The sequence below is a fragment of the Epinephelus lanceolatus genome, chromosome 8 (genome assembly GCF_041903045.1).
Source record: "Epinephelus lanceolatus isolate andai-2023 chromosome 8, ASM4190304v1, whole genome shotgun sequence".
NCBI classification, from domain to species: Eukaryota; Metazoa; Chordata; class Actinopteri; order Perciformes; family Serranidae; genus Epinephelus; species Epinephelus lanceolatus.
The window spans coordinates 33,754,756-33,781,390 of record NC_135741.1 but is presented as its reverse complement, the minus strand read 5'-3'; the positions used below and the strand labels follow the sequence as shown (position 1 = coordinate 33,781,390).

At 40.5% G+C, this 26,635-nt stretch overlaps 1 protein-coding gene across 2 annotated transcripts; it reads right to left on the bottom strand.

Moving 5' to 3' along the window:
• Positions 1-14: 14 nt before the first annotated feature.
• On the bottom strand, positions 15-26,635 carry ano11 (anoctamin 11). 2 transcript variants are annotated; one of them, XM_078170209.1, is made up of 24 exons: positions 26,130-26,635; positions 25,825-25,985; positions 25,242-25,368; positions 24,956-25,149; positions 24,735-24,842; positions 22,966-23,102; positions 22,813-22,870; positions 22,624-22,734; positions 22,371-22,536; positions 21,898-21,988; positions 19,269-19,365; positions 18,661-18,804; positions 16,418-16,555; positions 14,638-14,736; positions 14,285-14,387; positions 11,778-11,889; positions 11,624-11,678; positions 11,390-11,487; positions 9,436-9,572; positions 9,087-9,292; positions 8,854-8,990; positions 8,486-8,576; positions 6,957-7,088; positions 15-3,735 (listed from the first exon to the last, which is right to left on the bottom strand). In XM_078170209.1, exons 2-24 carry the CDS (start codon positions 25,954-25,956, stop codon positions 3,709-3,711), a joined length of 2,700 nt encoding a protein of 899 aa, XP_078026335.1. In that variant the 5' UTR covers positions 25,957-25,985; positions 26,130-26,635; the 3' UTR covers positions 15-3,708. The 2 variants fall into 2 exon arrangements, with proteins under 2 accessions (XP_078026335.1, XP_033484140.2); XM_033628249.2 differs by having other exon boundaries at positions 6,905-7,088; positions 26,130-26,634.

Below are 26,635 nucleotides of genomic sequence, written 5' to 3'. Positions count from 1 at the left end.
GCTGAGGAGACAAATGCATTCATCAAACTACATTTATTTTGGTCTAAAAGGTCTTAAATGCAAAACATCTCACACACAAAATATGTCCTATACTGAGGTACTAGTTCACTCCTGTTTACAGTATCTTACAGCAGCAACGCTCAGAAATCCTTCACATGAAACTCTGCAGAGCGTTCAGGTAGAAAAGTCGGACATGCTCAGCATCCAGGGACAGTAAACATGTACAGTATATGTGTATGTACATTGCATACATTGCAGATGAGGGTGTAGATGTTTGCAGATGTTCTTCAGCACAGTGAAGACAACAGACAATCTGTGATAATAACAGCGCATAGTCAAAGCCTTTTATAAATTAACAGGACAAAGGTTCTTTGACATCTTACAGTATCAGCTAGTGTGAAAAGGTAGGTGCACTTTGACCATCATCATGAAGAAAATAACCAAAATGTAAACTTACAGGGGCACTCCACTGACTTTACACATTAAGATCAATTTACTTATGATGAGAGCAGCTGTGTCTCCTAGAAAGTATGTTTTTATTTTAATTATTCCACTTTTAATTGACCTATGACTGAAATCAGGATCTTTTCTGAACCTTATCCAAAGTGCTCTTGTTGCCTATACCTGACAGACAGGACACTGGGCGTAAACCCGGGATTCTGGTGTCACAGTCCTGCACTTTGAATGACCGCCATCCACCCCGACCACCTCTCTGCGAGTCCTGCGTGGTCCATAAATGTAGTTTCATTACCTCAAAAACAAAAAAAAAAACCCCATCTCTGAACATCTTAGTATATAATGACGAAAACTATCTGTGGGTGTGTGTCTGTTCCACATTTTTCTCCTCATTGACTTGGTCAATCCATGTGAAATTTGGCACAGTGGTAGAGGGTCATGGGAGGATAAGAATGAAGCAATATTACATCAATTGGCCAAAGGGGGGCGCTATAGCAACCGATTGAAATTGCAAACTTTGAATGGGTATATCTCATGCCCCATATGTCGTAGAGACATGAAACTTTGCAGAGAGATGCCTCTCCTCATGAGGAACACATTTGCCTCAAGAACCCATAACTTCCAGTTATATAGATTTTCTGCCATTTTGAATTTTTTGAAAAACACTTCAAATCGATCTCTTCCTAGGAAGTTTGACCGATCTGCATGAAACTCAGTGAACATAATCTAGGGACCAATATCTAAAGTTCCCTCTTGGCAAAAGTTGGAAAACTTACTAAAACTGAGCTTCTATAAGGCAATGAATATTGCGGAGGGCGTGGCTCATCACATAAAGGTGTATAACATCTCAAGGGTTTCACCCATCACCACGCAACTTTGTAGGCATATGACCACACATAATCTGAGGGGACCCCTCCATTACTGACCCCATCAAACAAAATGGGGGCGCTAGAGAGCTAATTTATTATCTAGGCCTAACCGCCATATTAATTTTTACTAACCTTGGTAGATATGTAGAACAGGACGCCTCAAGGTGACTGGAGAAATTTAACTCTAACTGGCAACTGGGTGGCGCTATAACAACAGAAAAATGCTTAAAAATGGCTAAAATGCGACCAATCACTGTGGCTCCCCCTGTGGCCCAATGTTTTTTTTCCCCCTAATTTTTGGTATGACTAAGTCATGGTATGGTATGGTGTACATAATCACGGAAACTGTTAGTGTGTCATTCTGTCAGTCAGTCATTCTGTCTGTCCCACGTTTTTCTACTCACTGACGTGGTCAATCTATGTGAAACTGCACATAGGCATTGAGGATTGGCATAAGTAGAAGGTGACAAAGCTACCAATGGGTATGGACTAGTATTCTAGACAGTCAGTATGTGTCACCACAACATAATTATGAATTTTTTTTAGTAATAACTCAATTACTAGCAGACAGAGTGTGATGGGGAGCACTTGGGCTATTCTTATGCACTGTCTGTACATATACATAAGAAAAGTAATACTACACAATTTGTGTACAACCCACATAATCAAGAAGGTTGTGGTCATGTGACCACTGCGCTGAAAGGAATAAAGAAGGAATAAAGAAGGAAGCAGTCCACGTCACGAGGCAGTTGGGGTGGTGGTTGAAGACTACGGATGGAGTTCAAAATACATACTGAACAAATTTACCAAGCAGGGAGAGTCTAATTAAGTTGTGAAGAGGGAGGGGTTGCAAATATTTGTTTTAATAATACCTGTAATGTTATATAATATCAACATTAAAACACAAAGTGTCACATTAATGTCCTGGACAATGTGAGCATACGGTAAAGGCTTTTGTTATGGCCATCAGTTTGAGTCATTTCAACTTGGCGGATGACTCTAAGTATAAGCCATAGTTGACAAATTTAGCCAAAAGTGGTCCGGAGTGAATTCATTTAAGCGGCAGATTAGGTTATCAGTCAAAAAAAAAAAGGTCAGTAATTGGATGTTTCTTATTGAGATGTGCCTTGGGTGTTGACACCCCTCAGTTCCTGATATTTTTTGAGAGTTTCAAAGCAGAAAATGATCCACCGTTTTACTTACTTAACTCTACAAAAGACATTGTATAATAGGAAATGTAAGAGCAATCATTTTCAAAGTTTGACCTGCACCAGGACTTAGCCAGGGGAATAAATCACTGGAATGCCCCTTTAAAGAGTAACCTAACAGTTGGCTGAATAGAGGTGTTTCATTGCTCTCCGTGGTTGAAAGTTTCACCTCTGGCCACACCCAGCTTCAGTAATGGGTGTGGTTGTGTGTGTATTCTTCTGCATCCACAACCACACCCAACAGTGATGTAACAGGGTCCTGGAGTACACCTGTACATCACTGCATCAAGGTGAAAACCACAGGAGGTCAGCAAAACCAAGTCTTTCAGGGGGGAATTAAGTTACTAGTTTGTGTCATAAAAAAAAAAAAAAAACATCAACGTAATACTATTGGGTCATGGGTCACCCTCAAGGTGGGTCTGACACAAATTGTTGCACGTGTCAGGTCTGTGTGAAATTCTAACTGGACCCAACAGAACCTGAAAACAGTCTGACAATGTTAACCGTTCATGCTGCAACTTTAGCTAGCCACTTGAACTATTACAACTACATGGATGTGGCTTCATTATGGAAGATATTGTGCCTATTAGTTTGAGAGTGTTTCCCCAAACAAGCAGGGCCTGATACATTTCACTATTCATTTATATGTGTAATTATGCAGTAATTTTACATTTCTGCCGAGATAAAAAAAGAGAGACTGATGCAGGCTTACAATATATAACCATAATCACATTTTTCAATGTGTTTTTGTTCTGCTTCTTTAGGGCCCACTCAGGCTGGAGACCAGTTGCTGTAGGGTCAGAACCCAGTTTGGATAGGAAAGTTGTGGATCCTTTTCAGATTTGGAACATATGAAGATGTCATTTGTATAGACCTAGTATGAATAAAAGTAATAGACTTTCAGTGTGTCAGCCTGAAAATGATGACTTACTGTGTTCTCCAAATGAAAAGATGGGTGAACTAAGTTTGGGTTGAGTTCAGCTTCAATTACACACCTGCTAATCATAATGTATGCATAGCAGTATGCACATTAGTAAAATAAAAACAGAATCCCAGTGCAGAAACCGTAATCCACCCAGAAAAGAGTTCATTGATGTTCTTCCAGATGTGAAGGAGCGTCTTTTATTCCTCCAACATCCCCTCAAACCACTCGTTTTCCACACTGGAGTCCTAACTCATGATTCTAAAGGACGCGTCGCTTCCTTCAGGGGAGGCAGTGCAGTTGGGTTTGGACACATATGGAATGGGGAAGGAGCAGAGAGACAGAAGAGAGAATTAGTTCTGTCAGACCGACTACAGTGAGAGGTATGGAGAGGGAAAAAAAGCAGACAGACAATCTCTGTTGCAACATGCTACTGAATTACATCTGGCTGCTACTATCATATATTAAATGACACCAGCTATAAAAGATAATGTTTCAATTACTGAGAATCTTAAAACATTTTGGTAAATATGCTGATTTGTGTTCTGTCCAAGAATGAGACTAGAGATTAGATTAATGTCAAGGTCATGTCTGTGTGTTAAGTACAAAGCTACGGTCTGGATGTGGTTGGCCTAGCATAGCATAAAGCCTGGAAAAAGGGTGAAACAGCTAGCCTGGTTTAGACCAAAGTTCAAAAACACACCGAGCAGAACCTCTGAAGCTCGCTGGACAGATGAAAAGAACTGGTCTCTGTCTGAATCAAACTGTACCATGATTTGTTTTTGTTTCTGGCATGAAAACAATATGGGATGGTCTGGACTTTTGGATCGATTACAGGAAGTTTGGATAGGCTATCTTGTGATAAGAGTAGTGTAGCACCTCAGTGCGCAGTGTGTGTGTGTATATGTGTGGTTTACTGACAGAGAGAGTGACAGTGGCTGCGCTCAAAGCAGACAGGTGTTGGCGGTTGGAGCAGAGGAGAAATTAGCAGTAAAGTTGTCATGTGGTAGTAAATGTACAGTGTAGGATTCAGTTTGTCCATAAACAACGCAACATAAAATGAGCTGCGGTAGCACATGGGGAGAGGAGGAGATACTTTATGAAGAGTCAGGTAGAAAACCTCACAAAACTCAGAAAGTATTAAGGAGATGTAGCCAGACTAGCTGCCTCTAGTCTTTATGCTAAGCTAGCTGGTGATGTCCTATCTCTAACTCCATAGTTGACACAGACAGACGTGAGATAACTTAGACTGGCGAGGCCGTAGTTGTAGTTGTAGTTGTAGTTGATTACCTCAAGTTTTGTGCCTACTTGTAGTCTATGTCGAGCATAGGGCTGGGCTGCCTCATTGTTTTACAAAATTATGCTTTCAAAATAACTGATTTCCAAGCAAAACTGTAACAAAACATTGGAAGAGTGTGTAATAAAATATAAAGCGGAACACGGGTAACAGCATTAAACATGAATTTAATAATTTAACCTATTACATTTATTATGCAGTACTGAAATAATGCTCCTTTAAATACTGGGATATGGATTCCCCCTGTATCACCCAGCCCTAGTCGAGCAGCTACAACATTCTTCTCTCAGCTTGTATACAGTCACTCTGCATTTCTCCACTTCTCGGTAACATCAACCAGCTCAAAAACAGAGAGACAGGGGGCGCTATTACTATTTGTGAGCCCTCTAACAACAGCTGTAACACCATAAACTGTGACTATAATTCCTAGCAGGGACCCTGTCCATCACTGGACCCTGTCTTTACAGATATTCTGTTGACTTATGTATGTATTCATCACATCTATCAGTCAATAATATAGTTATATTGAGAAACAATAATAAGTGTTATTGTGCTGTAGTGCTGTATGTATTTAAGGTTTCATGAATTAAAGGGTAACTTCTGCATTTGTCAACCTGGGCCTTTTTTTTCCATGTTTTCTGCCAGCAGCCATTGACAGGTTCAGATTGTTATTATAAGTGTCTATAACAACATTCTAACAACATTGTGGAAAGGTTCCCTACAGAAATAGATGGTTTTGTTAAAGATTAAGATACTTTTTGGGGTTAACCAGAAACAGCTCTGAAATGGGTGTTGTCAAAGCAACCAGACACGTTTAAATAAAGAGCAATTTTAGCGTGTATAATGTCAGCCTAGTTTCACACCTAACTTGTAAATTAAGGTTTTATTCCAACCAAACCAGAGTTGGTTCTTGTTGGCACAGTTAAAAGACGAACCAAGACAGTTTTTGAGCTTTATTTTGTTTCTGTGGATGTTGGATGAAGTGTGTTTTGCAATGATAAAACTACTGTTTTTGTCTGGTGTCTGGTGAGTTTGGCGATAGCAATTTTGGGGCTGTTTCAGGTTAAAACAAAAATGATTTTACTATTTTACTATTTTGTTCTCATTCATTAATTAGACATAAAAACATGGGAAAATATGGTCCAGGTTGAAAAATACCAAAGTACTGAATGTGTTACGTCCATTTTAATTTGATCAATTCTGCTATGATGACTGAAATAATATCATCCTTCTCCAGAATGCCATTTACTTACGTGTTGTGTACTCACCTGTCCTCATCCAGCAACATGCACTACATGAAACACATCACAACAGCATGGGTCAGAGCACAGGGACACACACACACAGGCGAGGGTGAAAATACACTGTATGGGACTGTCTCCACTGTCTCCACAAACAATGTGAATGTACAGGCTGTGTTTGATATGCAGATGTATTTGTACTGCTCTGCTGCTTCCTGTTTACTTCCTGCTTGAAGGCAAGCTTTTTCATTAATTGATCTAATTTCTGTCAAACTTTTACATTAAACATGGACAACTGTGTTAACAGAGGAAATTATGAACCATGCCAACAACCCATAAGGTCTACTGAGGTAATGAAATTCATCTGACACTGACATATTTGGCTCAGATCCCACTCAGATTACCTTTAATGATCATGTTGTTGCGTGCACTGTAGCGAGTTTATAACAGCTAGTCGAGCCGCAGGTGCTTTGCAAACGCTCTGTGGAGGTGTGTGTGCATGGGTCGGTGAGCTTTTAAAAGCCTTTAAAATCTGGAATTTATTTATGAGAATCAACAGTGACAGGTTTAACACCGTAGGTAACCTGTGGACTCTGCTGGTCCAGTGTTGCACTGGTCACCTGGATGGAAACAAAGTTTTCTTTACATATTCAACATAACACAGGATGAGTTATGTATATACAAATGCTCATTTGGGGGTGAAGTGTTCCTTTAAATGCTATCATTGTCTTGGAGTAATTTTAATCAAAAACAGCCTCATATTTCTCTGGGATTAAAACATCGAAGGACCCCTGATCTAGAACCCTAAGAGTCCTGCTCTTGCCCTAAATATTCAATTCGGTAACTACAGTGTGAGTTTTATGAATGTGTCTTGCACTGCATTGTGTGTGTGTGTCCCATGTTCTACTGACCTGGGCTGGAGTTGCCTGGACTGGCAGGGGCGGCCCCTCGGCCTCGACTCACCAACAGAGCCTCCTGGTTTTCAGCCAGAGCCTGCTTGGCCAGGTAGCGCTCCCTCTTAATCTTCAGCTCCAGGGATTCAGGGACGTCGGGCACGATCCAGTCAATGGCTCGCAGGACAAAGAACACCACATGCTGGAGGAGGGAAGACATGTGTACAGCAAGGCCTTTCAGTTTCTCATCAGATTGAAGAACACAGCCTCTCCTGTCCCAGGATCTGAAGTTTGAACTCAGAGCACTCAAGCAGTTAGAAACCATCTGTAAAGATGTGGACGGCAACATCTTGTGTTTGAGCTCTGGGGTGACCTTGACCTTGAAAATACTAGTTTGACAAAGGAATCCTCAGTTAGACCATTTAGAAATTTTCCCCTGAAATGTCTACATGACAACCGAGCAAGGTCCATCCACTGATGAAAAGTCACAAGATGTGGCTAAAAACTCTGATTTATGATCCTCAAGTAAAGATTTCTTTATCAAACACGCCTGGTTCAATATTGGTTTATCAAATGATTTCCTCTCTCTACTCCACTGCAGAATCCCTGCCATAAAGCTCCACTGTTGTCCAAAAACTATTACGAACACATCGATAAGCTGCAACGTTATATCGGGTGACCATTTTTCTTCATTACTTTAAGAACCACCGCTGCGACTTATTTTGAGCTCCACATCCATCGTCCTGCAGCCAAAAACACTCACTAGACCACCAAATGTGTATTAATACGTGGCTGAAATACTCCCTAACAAATCCACTATTACCTCCTGTTTAAGTACTGTTGCATAAAAACGACAGTGCCCAGCTGTTTTAGTAAATTATCGAGCCTTTAAAATGATTTCAACTATATATGTGACCAAGCTCTACATGCTTGGTAGGAAGGAATGAGCTGAGTGCTACAGACTGAATGGGGAGATTGAAAAAGCACCGTTTGTTTTGTCTTTTTATGGTATTTGTTGACAGTAATGAAAACTCAACATATACTTTGATTCTAGTTGTGCGGAAGTTTTAGTGATTTATGAGCTGAGGTTTATGTTGCGAATGCCAGAAATATAAATGTAAACAACTATAATGAAGAGCAGGAGAAGGAATTGCTGAACAAACAGAAGATGCACACAGCCTCTCAGAAGTCTGGAACAGTGCTAGATATATAGAGGGAGACAGGGATGAAATGGATGCAAATGAATAAATACAAACTTTAAAAGAGAGATGGGGCCTGAGGTAGATGCTGAGCAAAGTAATGGGATGGTGAAAAAACAGCAAAGACAGAAAAAGTGAGTAAGTGTCAAAGAAAGGAGATTTGGTAAAATGACATACTAGCTATAAAATTACACGAATTACTGATAAGAGAGAGCATTGCATAAGATGGAAACACTAAAACACACACTAAGAGAGAGTTAAATTGTCAGTCCTTCAAGCACCTGGGAACAGAGGCACAGCTGGGGATAGAGATGCAGCTGAAAGATAAAAAATGAATAAAATCTGGCAGGCGGAAGAAAAGAAATGAACAAACAGAGAGACAAAGCAGCTCCCTTCATACCTCGAAAGCAATGATAAAGCCAAGTCTGACGGCGAGAAGCTCCCAGTAGAACAGTGTGTAGTTTCCATTGTTGTCTCTGTACGCTTTATATCTAAAATAAAATGAAATACAGAGTTACTGCAGAACATACTGCAATGGCTGGTGTGCATGATATGCAGCAGCAGCAGCACGAGACCAAACTGAGCAATATGTTAAACATCAGTAATGCCGCCCTCTGTTGGTCAAGTCTGTGATCTGAATTCAGCAATATTAAAACTGAAACTTTTTAAGGATTTTGCAAAAACACTTAAACGTATTTAAAAGGCAAAGTATGGAATTCAATACAAAGAGTTAGATACATTTATTAAGAAAATCTGCAAACAGTATACCTGCACATGGGGTATTCGCTGTAGTTAAGTGGGGCGTAAGCCAGGGTGAAATTGACGTATCCATTGAGATCATTACCGAACTTGTACTGGTAGAGCAGACGAGGTAAAAAATCTGATGTGAAGGCTATTAGGAAAGCCTGCAGATGGCAAAGAGAAGAATGGCAAAAGATAATGTGTTAGGAAAGAGATTTGCATCCAGTCCGGTGTGGGTGGCATTTTCAATATCGACTCACATTGGCGATGACAGATAGGTGTGACAGGGCTTCCAGTATGTTGAACCAGACTCCGATGTTCTGGGCGCGCTCAGCCACCGGCCGGCGGTACTCGCACACAAACTTGTGGGCATCCAGACGGATTTCCACCCAGTTGTTGAGGAGGGCGAAGAGCGGAGCGAGGGGGAACGCTGCCACGAAGATGGTGATGAACCCAAACTGGAGCACTGCAGCACAATGAGTCATTTTTTATTTGCACAGTGAGACAGCAATTTAAATGTCAGACATTATACTTTTCTACATAATGTTCATCATACTGTATATAACATTTGAATCACAGTGTACTTAAGGTACAGTTGCGGACACTTGCCCATCTCCAGGTACTCTTCGAACAGGCCTTCGCACTCCACCAGCTGGTAGTCTTCCTCCCAGCGCTGAGGCTCATGGGATGCCTTATCCCCCAGCACCTTGGCCAAAGTTCTTTTCTGGCGCCAGGCCTTCACTTTACTGTCAGAGTAGAGACACAGAGCTTGTGAATATGGAATAAAAAATGACGATAGTTAAGATAGTACTGGGAATATAGAACTTAGATTCACCACGGGGAGGTCAGAGGTCATGCTCGTGCTTTAACATTGACTTTCATTTTTGTTGACATAGTTCTGTCATTATTATAATATACTGCAGTCCTTTTTCACACCCTGAATACAAAGTATATCTCACACTTTTCATATTACATGGTTAACTGCCAGCTTCATTTCTGTGTTAATGATTTACCATGAGTTTGGGTTTTTAATTCCTTAAAAGCTGGATTTGTTTGGAGCTGTTGTCAGAGTAACAAGTCCCTGAGGCTCAAACCTTCAAACGCAGTTGCAGATGGTTCTATTGTGGTTTTGCAACTAGCATCTTAGTAATTCATTCCCGCTCTGCTGTAACACACATCTGCCTCAAAACACTGTTTGTGTCAAAAAATCTGTAGCATATGGCTACTTTCATGCAATCACTGACACAGCACACAGTCTCATAGAATTTAGGGATGACACTAATGGGGTGCTTGACTGGTTTCACTTTCTCTTCCTCAGTGGCAGCCATCCTGAGATATGGAGCAAACAAGTACGACTGGGACAAGTGTGCTGATCCAAAGAGCCACGAGCAGAGCCACGGTTGTGTATAAACACTAGATTTTTTTTTTAATTAGAAAAGACTAGTGAACCCTGAGGAGGTATTTGCTGAATCTGACAAAAAGTATATTAGATTAGAATCGCTGACGGCACCTTTGAGCCTTGCCAGTGGGTCATCAGTAGGACAAACCTCGAGGGGTGAGTCCTTCAAAGGATTGAGGCACTGAATTGGGACGCAGATACAGTACAGATAATAGAAACCACAAAGCATTCTGACGAGCAGAACAAACTTGGCTGCAAAATTGCACACTAAGCGATAAACAATCTCTTAATTAATCTAACAGCAGCTGCATGAGACGTCACTATTTGGGTTTGGGCATAGAGATCTACGATAAAAAAGGGCCCCGTGTAGCCTTAATTTCACTCTGCCCACTTCATTTAAAACAAGCGGTGTGCAACAGGGCATTTGCCATGAATGACTAACCATAACACCCTACAAGTAGGTCAAGAAACAAGTTTAACAAAAGAAAGCAAGAAAGCAGTTTACAGTCTGTGGTAAGTTTCAGATAATTTGATTTCATTTAAGGAGTTGTATTTTGTTTCACAGGTGAGCAGCTTTACCATTGAAATGAGGGAAACACTGGATCTCAGTGCCACTAACAGTCAAAAGCTCAAGGAGCAACCTGGCATTCTGCTATATTATTTTGTTTACTAAAGCCCTCTGAAACCTGATTCTACCCTGTTGTCTGGTGTGCTGTGTCTGGAGACATACACACCCACACGCACCCACACACACTCAGTGTGCCAGTGCTGCAGAGGTAGAGCAATGAGCTTTACTGCACCAAAATAACAGAGCTGCAATCAGGATGCAGAGCCGTCTGATGCAACACCTTAAAAAACAATGACAATGTGATGTACACTAAAAAAAAGTGATGATGGACTTCATGCAGTCTTGTTATAACACAAATATCAAATGTTTGTATTATGTTAACTCCTATTTATTCTGTTTCTAAATCTTTTTGACAGTTCTGATTTAATTTTATGAATTCAAGCTGAGGAGAGCCATTTTCTTTGCAATCAAATTTTATGTTCATGTTTAAATTAACAAAATTGTACTCCTGTCTGGTTGAGAAAACCTCTTATAAGCTCCAAGAGGCAAAGTGAGGCAAGGAAACTTAATAATGTTGGAGATTAAGGTAAACATACGGGATAATGAACTCCTGGATGTTGTTGATGAGTTGCTTTCCCACCATGATGATGAAGAGTTGCTCAGCCAATTCAATAAGGCAACCCCCGGGACCACACTGCAAAGTGTGAAGACACACAAAAACACACAGGTATGACACAGAAGAGCAGCACATGTTTTTCATACTTGAACAAAAATACAATAGTAGGGAGTTAGTCCTCCCTTTGACATTTACTGGTAAATTAAAGACTCACATCTTCATTTCTCATTCCAAACAAGGTCCCATAGTTGGTGGGGTAACCCACAAACCTACCCACACAGAGAGGTAAGACAGTTAAAACTTTATATGGCACAAAATTCTCTTCACTTTCCAATAGTTTCTGTGTATGACTGTGATTCGTGTCTCACCTTCCTTTAAAGAAAGCCACATAGAAGGGGGAGGAATAGAAATTGACAAACTGGAAGATGAAGACCTTGAAGATGAAGGCATTGTCATACTGGGTTTGTGTTCTGTGCATCTCTGCAACAGAGAAAACACGTACACACAGTGTTAAAGACATCAAAGTGATAGTAATAATGACAGTAAGTGGCAGTAACAGTGTTACTGTTTGATGTTGTTTGCCGGAGAAGGGGTTTGCTTAAAACCTGTGTACGAGTGTTGCCATGCTCAGATTTCTCAGCAATAGCATGATGAAAATTGTTATCTTAACAGCCAAGAAATAAACTGGAATTATCCTCCAAAGTAGCACACAGAGTAAAATGGACAAAACAAGTGTAAACCGTATCAAGCAGCCACTAATTAACCTGAAAAAATATCTGTTTCCTTTCCTCTGTCTGATCAAGAGAAATGTCAGCCGAACCAATAATCATACGAACTGCAAAGTAGGGCTGTTGAATATGGCGACAACAATATTACTTGTGATAAATGAGGCTACAGTCCCAAATGTTTTCTCAAAAGCCCCAAACCTTTTAGGTTTTTAAAATACTTTTAAACTTCGTTTCATTTCCCTAAAGTCTTTCTGACTGTACCAGCAAATCAATAGAGCAAAAGTTCCAAAGGTACTTTTCTATTAGTAATGCTGTTAATGCCAAATTCCTACTCTACCTTAATGAAATTGATTAGATACAAAATGAGATGTGTGTTCCTTGGCAACTTCCTTGCTTTTCCTAAATGATGTACAGATTTTTAAGCATTCTATTTTTTCAAATGGCTTGATAATTAGTGCAGCATAGTTGCATAATGCCCCTACATAGGACTAAATGCCCCGTCCCCTCTGGGTTAGCTCTGTACGCTCCGCCCCTGCAGCTAAAACACAACAAATTGTTGGCTGAATTAAAAAATGAAAGCAAATTTTGATGAATACTGAACTGAACACAAAGGGGAAACAATAATAAATGAAAATAACTGTCTCTAGTTCAGACAGATATGCCAATTTTCTCACTCAGAATCAGGTCTCATGTATGTTGGAGGTCCACTTGAAAGAGCTTGACATTTGACCCTTTTTTCAGGAGTCCTGAATTTGCTCAAGTCAGAAGGCCATGATGGAACATGTGACGTGGTATAAGCATGATGGTGAAGAATCTGCTTAATAGAGACGTACCGCTTATCCTGTCTTTTTGGTGACAGTGTGTTGCATGCTATTTTTGGTAAAGGTCAATACCTTATGTAAGCAGTTGGAAACCAGTTATGGAGGACTACAACGTCCTGCTGTAATAATGAAAGCTAACCAGTTACTCTCTCACCCTGGAGAGAGACGGGGAGATTCTGGTTCTGAAACTCAGGTATCTCTCTCTAGAATATTCTGAATATGATATTATTTTCCTTCAACCCATCAATGCTTTTTGTGTGTTTATTTCCTGAGTGCTGAGTGTTTGTAGGCAAATTGCCACCCACAGTTCCTCACAGGATCAATTGTAATAACTCTTTGTAATGATTCTTTGACTTTTCATCTAGCGCCATCAAGTCTAAATTTCAATTTGTAATTTACTTATGACCAAATATCCAAAAAACTAATGACATTTCAATCAGGGTTTGCCTTGTTTTTTGTGCTAATTTGCTTGTTAGACAGTGTTAGCATGGTAGCATGACCACGTCTTGGTTAAAATCTAACTGAGGTAACAGTACTAGATATAAAAGGTAACGTAATACATGTTGACTCACTGGATATTTAAAACTAGTCAATAAAACCTAAATTTAACAGTCTGAAGTAGCATTGTTCCAATACTGGCATTTCTAACTTCGATACAATAAAAAGTATTGATATTCAAATCCATTTTGAGTCCACAGGGAAAATTTACATTGAGGGCGTACAATTTAAAATTTGTACCTAAAGATAAATACAATAAGGCTATAACATTTCAACCACGACTTTTTAAGCAGAATGACTGTAGTAAACCTTACAAATAAGAGGGAAACAGTGCAGCTAGTAAATGAGTATTGAAACTGTTTTGAATATTCAGTACTGATACGTATCGATAAATCAATATATTTAACAATGCTAGTTTGTAGAGAATAATTGAGCTGATGTTGTTTGTGTCTTCATGAGACTGAGGCTAAAGACAGTTTCCTGTTTCAGGAGCCTAAATCTGGAAATATTATCACAGGTTCCTTCAGTGACTAACCATCATGGCTCTTATAACTATGTCATTATTTGTGTATATATCACCCAGTGGTCCAGATGCTGCAGGACACTGAAAGATGCCAAAATGTCTCAACAATTTCTACAGTGTCACTACAATGTCTGTTTGTTGCCCTCACTGAAAGACTTTTTTTTACTCCAGATGCTGGGAATGAATTCAAGACAACATGTGCTCTTTGAGGAGTCTCATCTTTTAGTTAGTGGAGATCCAGTGAGTGGCTGATATCAATATACAGCATTGAGGTTTGAGGTGTTGAGAGCAGTATTGATTCTTACCCCATTTAGTGAGCTGCTCAGCTAATGCAGTGTAGACCCGGCCCATCAGCAGGATAAGGCCCAGATTCACAATACTGCTGGAGATGTTGGCTATAGTCCCTGCCTGAGGAGGAGTTCACACACACACACACACACACACACACACACACACACACACACACACACAAACACACGCACGACTAAAAGTATGCACGAAAACACACACACATACACTCTAAGGGGACAACGGAGCTGATGTACAGCTATAGCTTATGCATGTTGTTGTTATTACACTGCTTTTGAATAACGCAAAATATTAGAAACACAACAAATTCAATCCACACATCCTCTGCAGATATCCAACTCTGATATACCTCTGTACGCAGGACCGGGCTCCCAGTATGGAACATCATCACACTGATGATACCGCGGCACATGACCACTGTCACCAGGAAGATCATCACCACACACAGCTGAGAGGGAAGACACAGGGATAAACATTACAGCTGCTGGGTTTTATGAAGTAATATAAAAAACAGTAAAAAGAAATTAAAACAATATAAAATAAAAACAAAAAACTATAAAACAAAAAGTAGTCTGGAGATGAGTTGCTGGCTTGAAATGCTACATAGCATTCATATCCTTCTAATGGCAGCTCTTTGGTGCAAGGATCTATTTGTTTTTACCTCGCCGAATTTTATGAGGTAAAACAAAATACACAAATTCTGAACATATGAACAACATCTCAGTAATTTATGCACTTTTCAGGGTATGCAAAGACACTTTACATAAGTTAAAATGATTCTAAAAAATGCGACTAAAAATCATTAAAAGAAATTGTTGATAACATGTCAATTTTAAAATGGAATTTCCCAGAAAAGTGTCAAAATTTTTTAAAGATTATTTTTAAGTCTTTTTTCGCCTTCATTTGGGGACAGCATGCAGCAGAGGGCTGCTGGTCAGAATTCAACCCACGGGTGTTGCAGCAAGGACACTGCCTTTGTACATGATGCACCTGCTCTACCAGGTAAGTTACTGGGTGCCCCAGATTCTCACATTTAAGAAACATAACACCAGCAATGTTTGAATTTTTGCTGAAAAAGTGACAATTATTCAGTCCACAAAGTAGTTGCCAATTAATTGACTCATCATTGCAGTCCTTGCAATAATTGATCACATCCAGGGTTGGAAATCAGGACCAGCCAACAGCCAGTTCTAGTAAAATAGGCAGATGGCTGCTATGTGATTTTCTTCACTCACCAGCCAAAAATAAAAACCAAAAAAAAATGGTAATCTACTGAGAGGCTGGTAGAATCTTCCAGCCACAGTGGCAGGAAGCCAGAAAGTTAATTTCCAATCCTGGCTACATCGCAGCAAAATCAAGCACAGCCATCATCATCTATAACAGAGCTGGCTGACAGTAAAAAGGAAAGCTACTCGACTGGATAGGCTTCACTCTGAGTCACTCTTCTTGTTTTGCTTTCCTGTAAGTGGTCACAGACACTACTTTATGCAGTCTGCCTTCACAGACTGTGTTTGTGCCATGGTAGCATTTTCAATTTCCCACCTCCATCATCACTGTCAGGAAAAGGGTGGGGGAAACTGATCCTCAGATCACTGGCCAAGAACAAGTTAATCCTGAGACTGAGCATACGGTGTACACGGCTGAGATTATCAGATCATATCCTGCCCTGTGGGCAAATGACCTGGATTCATTATTAGAGGAAGGTTCAGTTACCACTGCAGGATTCAGTGGAATAGTACACAGGTGTGAACCCCACCTCTCTTTCTCCTCAGCATCACAAAAGTAAAAGCTCAAAAGACACTGAGACTCTTTACTGAAACTAAGTATGATGACAATGATTGCAAGAATAAGGAAAAGAGAATACATCTGTTCATACTTGATGTGATTAATTCCATTAAAAACAGGTGAAGTAATTCATCACAATAATCATACTGCACTGTATTCATCAGATTAGAAGTTGCTGATATTTGACAGCGAATCTGAGACTCGTATATAAGTAATGATACCAGTAAACCAATGTCTTGCAAAGGAAAGAATGTGCTGTTATCCCAAATACTTCACCTGAAACAATGCCAACATGAAAAGACAGAACATCATCTGCCTTTAAAACACTTTAAACTGTGTCTCACCATCATAATGATCACCATGGAGCCAGTGAACATGCGGGACAACCTGGTCTTCTCAGGAAAGTAGGGCTCTTTCACCCCTGTCACTGGGTTTGGCTCCATCGTAGGGGCCGTGGCTGCAAACTCTGGACGAGGACGCTCCTGAGGGAACAAAGTGATGACATTAGCATCAACGGACAAACTCTTCACTGGTTTGCTGAAAAAAAGTCCAGCTTCAGACTTCAGGTCAGGACCTGATGGGTAAGGAGTAGGTCCCCCAGAGGTGACGTGCCTAACTTCCTTAACAAGACAGCACAAAAAGGTCGCAGTACACATTTTACTGTGTTGTTTACTCCTGTAAAATAAAATGTTCAAAGGGAAATAACCTATCTAGACTCAAACTTATGTGAACCATTAGTCAGCTAATGAGCTGTCAAAGATTAGCTTGTTGCACAAAGTGATGTGGTTTTAATTGCAGTACTGTACCTTATTTTGAAATGTATTAGTTTTTACAGCAATATGTGTTTATGCACACTAAACACTGACACTGACCACACTAATGAGGTTCCAGTTTTATTTAATTTTATTATAAATATCCTGGCCTGAGCTAATGACTAGAGTCATTAGGCTACCTTGTCCAACAGGCTAACATCACCTGCTCTTTAGCTAACATCAATCATTTTATCCCTGTTTATTTAGCCAATTCATTTTTTTTTTTAAATTTAGTTTTCAATACAACACACTGCAATAAATAATATTTAGCAAGCAGCTGGGTTTGGCTTTTAGCTGTTAAACAACATTATGTTAATGCCATAAAAAGTCCAGTGCAGAACAACTTTGCAAGCAATGTTAAATCATGGTAAGTTAAGTTCTATTAGAAAGTGACACAGCTCAATTCTGGAGACACAAAAGGAGGTGATGCACCTCACTCCTGAGGGACCCCACACTCTTCACATGGGCTTGTAGGCCTGGGTCTCAAGATGTGGGGTTTGGAGTAGGACTTTGATGGGATTGCTGGCCCCTTAATCATGACATGCATGAGACCAGTATGGTCACACTCAGTAGGTGATTTGAGGGGGAATGGACAAAATGACCAAAATGTTTCCACCCATCCTTTTCCATCCACCCCAAGGTCAGTTATAGGTGGTAGGCGGTCTGCACCCAGACACTGTCCTGTTTAGACCTGGACCTCTCAAAACTATCAAAACTTGATGGAGCTTAAAAAATTAACATTTGACGGCACTACGTTTGACAGTGTCCTAGAAACTGGAAACTCACAGACCAAGTCTATGCGTTAAATCGTCTCACGTGATGCTGCTCAGACAAGAAAAAAGACAACAGTCGGAGAGAAGTAATTTGACATAGCATGTTCTAAAGAGAGAGAGACATTGAAAACAGAGCTTTCAATCAGGAATGGACAGACTCTTACATGTTCAGTCTTCCCACAGCCACTTCAGAACCAGCATGTCTCATATCACGCCATCCCTCTTGTTGCAAAATGACCAAAATGCCTCCCCCTTGTTAACCTGCCACCCCCTCTCTCCATCCTCTGGTAGAAGAGTGAATGCCAGGGCAGAGAGGTTGAATGTGTTAGTCTAGTCTGCCTGACTAATTGATCCTTCATCTGACTGAGGTTTGTTAGAATCTCTTACCCTAACCATGGCTCTGTAATGTCAGTGGCCTGTCTGTGCTGTGTATTGATAAATCCATGGCGCTGTTCGTGGTGCTGAAGTAGCAGACAGATTTCTAATTTGAGTCCCACCCCGTGTCTGTTTCGTCTTGGATATATGATATTCTCTTAACTATACAGCTGTTATGGCCCTGTCACACCAAGCTCACGGTCGGCTGACGGTCAAAGTCGGGCCATTGGTGGGCGTTCGCTGGCGCACAGTAAATATGCTCTTGTTCTTTCAAAATTGGATTGTGCTGTTAATGTGCTAACTGGCTAACTAGTTTCAAGACGATCTTCCAGTTTCTATTTTTGAATGAAGATTACAGATGAACGTCATCTGCTGGTGTAGAGAGTTATTTCATCTCATGCAGGCACATAAGACCTGTGCTGGTTGACCGCCGGCTGCAGTCTTTGCGTCATGTTCATGTGCAGCTTTTTGGCTGAGACAGGCTAACGTCAGGCAAAGCAGCGGGACGGCTTCGTCGCCGCTTGTTCTCTGAAGTTGGTTTTGTGTGTCTGGGCCTTCAAAAGCGATCAAACTGCCCAGTGGTCAAACTCACACAGAAAGTGAACAAGAAAAAATGGATTGTAAGACCTCTTCTTCATGGAAGTCCATGCAGTCCCAATGATGGGCCAAGGTGGCCATCTTCCGCTTCCAGTACTCCAGGAAGGTTACGGCCCAGAAGGACATGAACACACTGAAGAGGACTGTGCCTGGGTGGTCAAATAAGTAGCCCAACTGCAATACAGAAAGTACATCAACTTTAAGTCTCAGGGTTCCCACACCTTCTGAAACATCAAAATCAAGGACTTTTTGAGGACCTTCCAGGCTCAATTCCCTCAAATTCAAGTACCTAAGATGGCATAGTTTGAGACATGGATCAATGTTATTTACTGTTATAAGTGTGAGAATTTTTATAGTGAGAACTAGTAGGCTTTACAGAAGCTTACAGAATGCAATTAAACATCAATGATGCAACAGCAGGAGACACACATGCAGACAGGATGTTCTTACACAATACATATAAACTCAAGCAATTGAAAGACATATCTATAAATATATATAAGTCTTTAACTCTTTCAAACACTTTCAAGGTCTTGATTTTTACCCTCAAATTCACAAGGATTTCGAGGACCCATGCAAACCCTGAAGTCTATTTGCATTACAGTTAGAAGCTGGATTAGTGAAATGTGTTTCCTTACCTTGGCCATGGTGCAGATTTCAGACATGTTCCAGGCCTTGCATGTGTTACAGAGAGGACACATCAGATAACTGGCTCCACTGGTACAGATTTCTTCACTGCTGACAGACACAAAGATTAGTTACAACTGAGAAAACACATTTCAAAGCTGTCAAACCAGGACTGCTTTTTCAGATTTTGATGTATGAGGTGGCCGAGCACACTTGACAGAAACTATACTCGTAGTTATCAGTGTGAGAGTTAAGAGATTGGGTGAAATAACCGTAATGCACTTTGCGCACAAACCCAGGATCTATTGATTGAGAAAGGGTAACAGATGGAAGGTGTTGAAATTGGTCTCCCAGCTTGTGCCAGGGAGAGCTACTGCAGTGAGTTACTGAAACCATGGCTACACATGCTGCACAAATAAAGCCTGCACTCAATACGAGACATCTTTCTTTCTTAATTATATAATGGGGAGATTACGCTGCACTAATTGTCCATTATCACATGAGATTGCTGCAGTTTGTTGCTGCAGGCTGCTTTCCATCCAGTCTCCACTAATCAATGGCTTTAATCTACAGTGTGAACTAATGAACCTCATGAATCTGAGACATAGGGTTGGTTCCTTTCCTGAGATATTGACTCCTCATCGTCCATTCTCCCTAACCTTTCTTGTTACTTTATAGCCACATAAATAGAATGATGGCAGGATGCCATAGAAAGAGAACGGTAAACACAAAACAATCTGTGAGGCAATATTGAGGTACAAACACTCGGAGGTACACTTACTCTGAAAGAAAATTGATTCCACAATATTGTGTAGGTAGAGCAGAGTCCACTGTGATTATGAATAATAAATAATAAATTGGGCACAGGCATACCCCATGTGGATTGAATAATTATGGGGTTTGTTTTCATGCAGGACAGACTGTGCTTTGATGCTTTGGTATATTTGTATCTCAAACTGTGCTTGCTTTACATAATTTGGGAGGGAGAGTGTTAGTAGAATTTTAATTTCTGAGTGATTCCAGTTTCCCTTAAAGCCGCTATAATGCGTTTTTAACTTATTAAAAAAAGTCTTAATTTAATACAGATGCCTCTATATGACCTACATAAGCAAACGAGACTGTCAGCAATAAGACTGGGTATTAACTATTTATATAACTGTTGTATAGTTATTCTTAATACTTCATAACTATTTTAGAATTATGCTTAATCCCTGTCGCTGGGTCTGATTAACTGGCAAATCACATGAAACAATTTACTGCACGCTCCCTGAAAGAGCCTATGTTTTCATTTTCCCAGACAAAGTTTTGTAGTGAATGCCAGTAAACAGGAGGCGGGAGGAGAATTTGATAGAGCATGGCAGAAAACACGAGTAAAACCCCAGTCGCTCATTCAACAAATGGAGAGCACTTTAAAATTTATAAGGATTCAAAACCGATCATAAATTGGCCCTCTTCCTCTTAGACAGGTATGTAAAAGGTCTAAACTGCAGGATGTGGTTTGACATCAATATATGAAATTACATCTGTGACTCAACAAAATTACTATTACCAACCAATCAGATCTGTTAGTTGTAACCAAGGTGTATGATCGGTACAAAAACTAAGCCTTTTCACCATCATTACATTACAGTTATTAATCTTACATAGCCACTTATAGATACATTACCTCATCCCTGCGCATCCTGCAAGTAGGCTGCATCTTTCTTTTACTCACTTTCAAAACAAATGCACGTACTAGCAAGATCAAGACCTCTATGTCAAGAGACTCATGCTCATAGGAAATGCAGATTTTATGCCAGGAAACACGACCACTTTTGCCCACAGAAGCAACTAAAATCAGCACAAAATGAAAGTTCCTTGTAGCTGCTTTAGACAATCTCATGACTGCGCATTTAGCTATAGTTCTCTGCACAGGCGTGATGGCACCAAACCTGGCAACCTCACTGCTGAAAAGACTCCAGAAAGTCACTGTGTCTAGTTGTTACTTGCCGAGAAGTAGTTCCACCATGTAAATTATCCTCAATTCACCGTTTGTTTTCATCGAGGCACAAGTGGATCTATGTTGTTAAGTAAAAAATCAAAGTATGACACTGATAGCACATTGAATTTCCCTCCATTTCCAAAGATTATCTTAATGCCATTTGCTTTAAAGATATTGCCATAAGCCAACCTGAGAGACAGCGAGTGCAATAAGACCTCAAACAAGTACCTGGTGATGTATAATCTGTTTAGTTATCGCTTTAACTTTTGTGATACAACCACTGCAACATTTATCTGTGACGTGATATAACATGACACATTACTGACACTATACTGAACTGAGCTAGAGTGTGTTTTATTGCTTAGGAAGTCAAATTTTAATTTGTAAGAGCAAGATTTCTTTTTGAAAAGTTACATAGTCTCATTTTAATGAAGCATCAGAATGCTCAATAAAGCAGAATCATCACTACTAATGCAGTACTAGTACTACCAGTATTAATACAATAATGAATGTAAAACTGGTGCATTCCTCTCCAAGATTTGACCAGATTTACTTGATACATTAAACAAATCATCTTAATGCTACACTCTGTCTTGCTCCATCTCATTTATTTTGTGTTATGCAATTAAACATGTTTTCTGTGGAGCGTGTGGACTCACGCAGGTGCGTTGGTACCCATGGACATGACTCCAGACACAAAGACCAGGGTTCCAACCACAGCTGCCGGCAGCAGCCAGGCTGTGTAGAAACCTGCAGAGACATAAAGCTCCATTAGGCCGCAGCTCTTGGCTGATGCAGGGATGTGCAATTACACTGCTGTTTGATGCTGGAGTGTCCTTGATTAAGAGGTCGGGTTGGAGACGTACGTCTACTGCTGATGATGATAGTTTTCGTGTCTAAAGCTTTTCCTCAGATTTTCTGTTGACAATGTGAAATGAGCGACACTTTCCTCTTTGTTCAGACATAATGAAATTAACTTCTCATGTCAGAAAAATAGATAACAGATTTAGAGGGCATGTAATATTAAATCCTCATCTCATGGTCTTTTTAAAATACAACTGCCTGTTTGTTCTCCAAACTACTAATTTCAGGGCACAGAAACTAATGTGTCTGAGTAAAAATCTATATTTACCCAGCCAGGCAAAGTAGAGTGCAATCTTCTCTCCAAAGTACTCCCTGATGTGGTCCAGTGGTTGGTACTTGTACCATTTGAACCAGCGGGCCCAGTAGTGGTAAAGAATCTGCCTCTGGTTCAACTCGTCGGGACGAATCTCATACTTTGGAAGCTGAAAAGGACCCTTTGGCAAAAAATAAACCTTTTGATTAGAGAGGGAAAACTGCGCAAGTTTTACATCTGATTAAAGAGCAGATAGATAATATCTGACCTCGTGTAGGGGGAAAGCTGCTGTGTACACCCCTTCATTTACCAGTCTGTCCACACCAACCTCAGCCCTTTTCCTCTTGCCGTACACCGTCCCGGCAAGAATCTCATACACCTGAAAAAATACACAAATTCTCAGTTTACGAGATGATAATGTCACCAAATGCACTGCAGAGGAATTCCTGTTACTTACAATACGGTGTCTCTGTGTGTTAGTGAAGTAGGTTTCATGGTTGTCACAGCCAAGGAACCTGTGGATGAGACATTCATTCATCCAAAATACACCTTTATACTGTGATACAATGTTAATCGATCCTATTATTTAACAATGTTTATTAGAACTCACCTGTTCATCTTGGACTTGCGAAAGGCACATGTATAATAGTCCACCGGCCTGTTTGGCACGGACTCCATCAATACGTTAGGTATGCATAGTCTTTTCAGTAGCCGAGCAGATGTGTTTAAGTCCAGATTTGGCTGTGCCTGGACACCAAATACAGATTCAGTCAGTGTAAAGAACATTTCTGTCTCTTTTTATATAAGGTTGCAATTCTTATAGTTTGACTGTGGTGACACTTGTGGTTACTGGTGGTTAAGTACATTTTACTGATAAAGATACCACAGTTTTGTTAAAAACGTTCTAAATCATCCACTGGGGGCAGCAGATGTAGCTTCAGCAACTCTTCCCTCAGTAATTCAACAGAAAAAAAGCAACTTGTATCTGTTTACAACCATAGACTGTACTTAGCCTTCTGGTCCAAAAAGTGAAGCCAATGCATTACTGCCTTAAACCTGCATTCTTTCTAATGGCCAGCAGGACGTGACTCCTCTGGTTGCAAAAAGAACTCTATGTGAAGATGGACCTACTTTTCACTTTGTTTATTACCCCAGTTAACACTTTCCTAATGAGTTTATGGTCTCTATTGCTAGTTTCAAGTTTTCTTCAGTACCGAACGATGTTCATTTAGTAAACTGTGGTCCCATTTAGAGTAAAATAGACAATAAAGCAGAATATACTTTAAGGTGTGGCTAGTTTATGTTCGACAAGTAGCTATCACGGTGGCATCCTCAGGTTCTCCATCAGATCCCCCCCTCCACAACTTCACCCTCTCGTCCAAACATGGTCACTTCTGGCTCCAAAAAAAACGAGACGGCAACAGCAAAAATGCCAAACTCTGATCATGATGGCTACGTTCACATCACTTATACAGTCTATACTTACAAAACAGCCAAACAAACCGTGAGCTGAGAGGATTCTGTTTCAGGCTTAAAGATTTAAAAAAATTATGGCGTCAGATGCAGTAATACTCCTTATTGCTTTTTTATTGGCTTTTGTCACTCACATCATGACCAATAGACGCATGCATTTTTTCCTGTAAATTCTTTGTGCGGGGGTACATTTGAACCTTACTCAGGAAAGTTGGATTATGCCAGAAACAAATAAAACTGGGGACTGATAGAATACCAACACTAAGAGTCTAAACCCATGCTAGTTGTACTTTAGCACAGCAGAGCTTTGAGCTAAATGCTAAAATCAGCACGCCACCATGCTAAAATGCACAGAATGACAATTAAGCTCAATGCAGTTCAGTTCACTGCAATGTTACCATGCTGATGTGTAACAGGTACCATGTAAATGAAAGCATGCAGATAAACACTAATTAGCACTAAACACACACAAGTATGACTAAAGCTGATGGGAATGTAATTAGTGTTGCAGGTATGTGGTCATAAACCAATGTGTACCAGATAACGTTGCAAATCATCCAATAGTACAAAATACAAAAATGTCAACCTTACGATGGCACAACAGGAGAAGTCAAGGGATCACTAAAGTCCCAGTATGGCAAATAATCTTGTACATATTGGAATATTTCACAGGATAATTGAAAACTTTGACTAGCTCGCTGCACTAGATGAAAGGTCAAGAGGATCACCAATACCATTAGGAGAGCCCAGAGGACGGCCATCTTGAATGTCTGTACAAATGCCAAAGCATTCCATCTAATAGCTGTTGAGATATTTCAGTCTGTCTGACAGACAGAGCCATCCATAAAAACTCTCAGGATTATAACTTCATATTAGACTTATTTGATTATCAACTGCTGCACTGACCTGCAGTGGAGCTCTCTGACAGAGCTCCTCAGCGTAATACACCAACACATCCCATGGAGCGCTGATTTTCAGAAAATGTATGGTTTTCTTTTCATTCGATGTTTCCTCCTAAAGAGATGAGAAGCAACATGGAGACATTTTGAATTGGTAAGTCAACAAAACAATGAGTAGGACTATAACGTATTAATAAGATGAAAAATCTTTATTCTGATCTACACCACCTTTTCCATGAGCAATCCAGCACTCTCCAGATTCTGAACAAACTTCTCCCGCCACTGTGCCAGCTGTGCCCTCTTTCGTTCAGACCTGCTGTTCTCCTCGGTGGGTGCTGCTTCCCCCTCCTCACCCGTCACCTCACTCTTCCCCTTCCCTCGTCGTTTCCTCCGCGAGCGAATCTCCCACACCAGTACAAAGTCTTAACCCAGATCAACCATAAAAAAGACAAATGAAGGACTGGCTTGTCCATCCATCACTGAGCTTGTGAGAACTAATGCAATGTGAGCGTACCGATTTTGGTTCTTCCATCTCTGAAGTAATTCCCCGGCTGTGAAGCTGGCTGGTTACTTTTTCTATTACAGTGCATATAAATAGGATCATCTCCAGCCATATCTTCATCAGCAGCTGCGGCTGAAAGCTAAAAGCATCCATATAGTTTAGTTATAATCAAAACAAGTGGGAACTGCTGGCTCACTTCTCTGCATGTAAATCCTGTGTTCTGTATATGAATAGCACATTAGTTTAATAGTTGAACCCATTAGATCCTGTGCCATTACTCAGCATCATAAAAGCCTCCACTTTGCAATAATAATTACAGAAAGACAAGACAGAGAAAGATCATTTCGCTCTTTATAGTATGACTGAGAACGATCTTTCAGTGCAGTTACGTCTCACAAGACATTTTGATTTCCCCAGTGACAAACAGCGCCTGGTACCATTATTGTACATCTGTGGATGTCTCACTGCAACATCTCAGAGAAGTCAGTGAGGTGCGACTTGATGAGCAAAGCAGCAGGGTTATAGCTGCTGTGTGAATGTGCAGTTATTTTTCAATGTGATTTCTATAGGAAAAGAAAACATAAATAGCACTTACATATCTCGGCGGGATGAAGCTCCCGTTCTGCAGACTCCCATAGCTGTCTGTGGTTTGTGCTTCACCCTCATAGTCCAGATCCAGGAGGACCTCTCTGTCTCCCTTCAGCAGCTCTGAGCCCTTCCTCAACATGATGAGGCGGGTGGCAAAAGGTCCTGTGGCTGGACACAATATACTGAGCATTCCACATGAAATAGTACTGTAGAAGAAATCTGTGCTTATAACTTAAGTATTTCACAAAAGACAACTACAGACATGCTTTAAAGAAAGAGAGTAAAAAGAGAAAAGAAGGGTTGATACAGTACCTTTGCTGTGGTGAAAATTAGGCTGCTGCTAAAGTCTGAATTTACAGCAATCTGTGCTTCCCTTCTCCTCCCTCTCTTCTATATCTCTGCATCCACCAAGCTTCTCTGCTCCACTGCTAGATAGCTGTGGAATACCGTAATGGACCGAGCATGCAGGCAGCAGCTGGTACTTCGCTGCATTTCAGCAGAGGAAATGTGCACCAGGAGATAGAGCACAGCGCACATCCCTACTTCATAAATAATGTAGTAGTCAGTCAGGGGTGGAGAATGGGAGAATAAAGTCAGAGCTCTCTCTAACATGCTCATTATGCAGGACATTACACATGTGGGAGCAGTCGCCTTCTTTGATTTATTGGGTGTTCCCTCATCAATACAAGCTGCTTCACACGTTTAATTTAATTGGTTTTGAAATGAACACACAATTAACATAAATTATTAACAGTGCTAGAAGAGAAGCTCCACCCCTCTTAGCTTTATTTCCTGACGTATGTCATCGCAGGCACAAG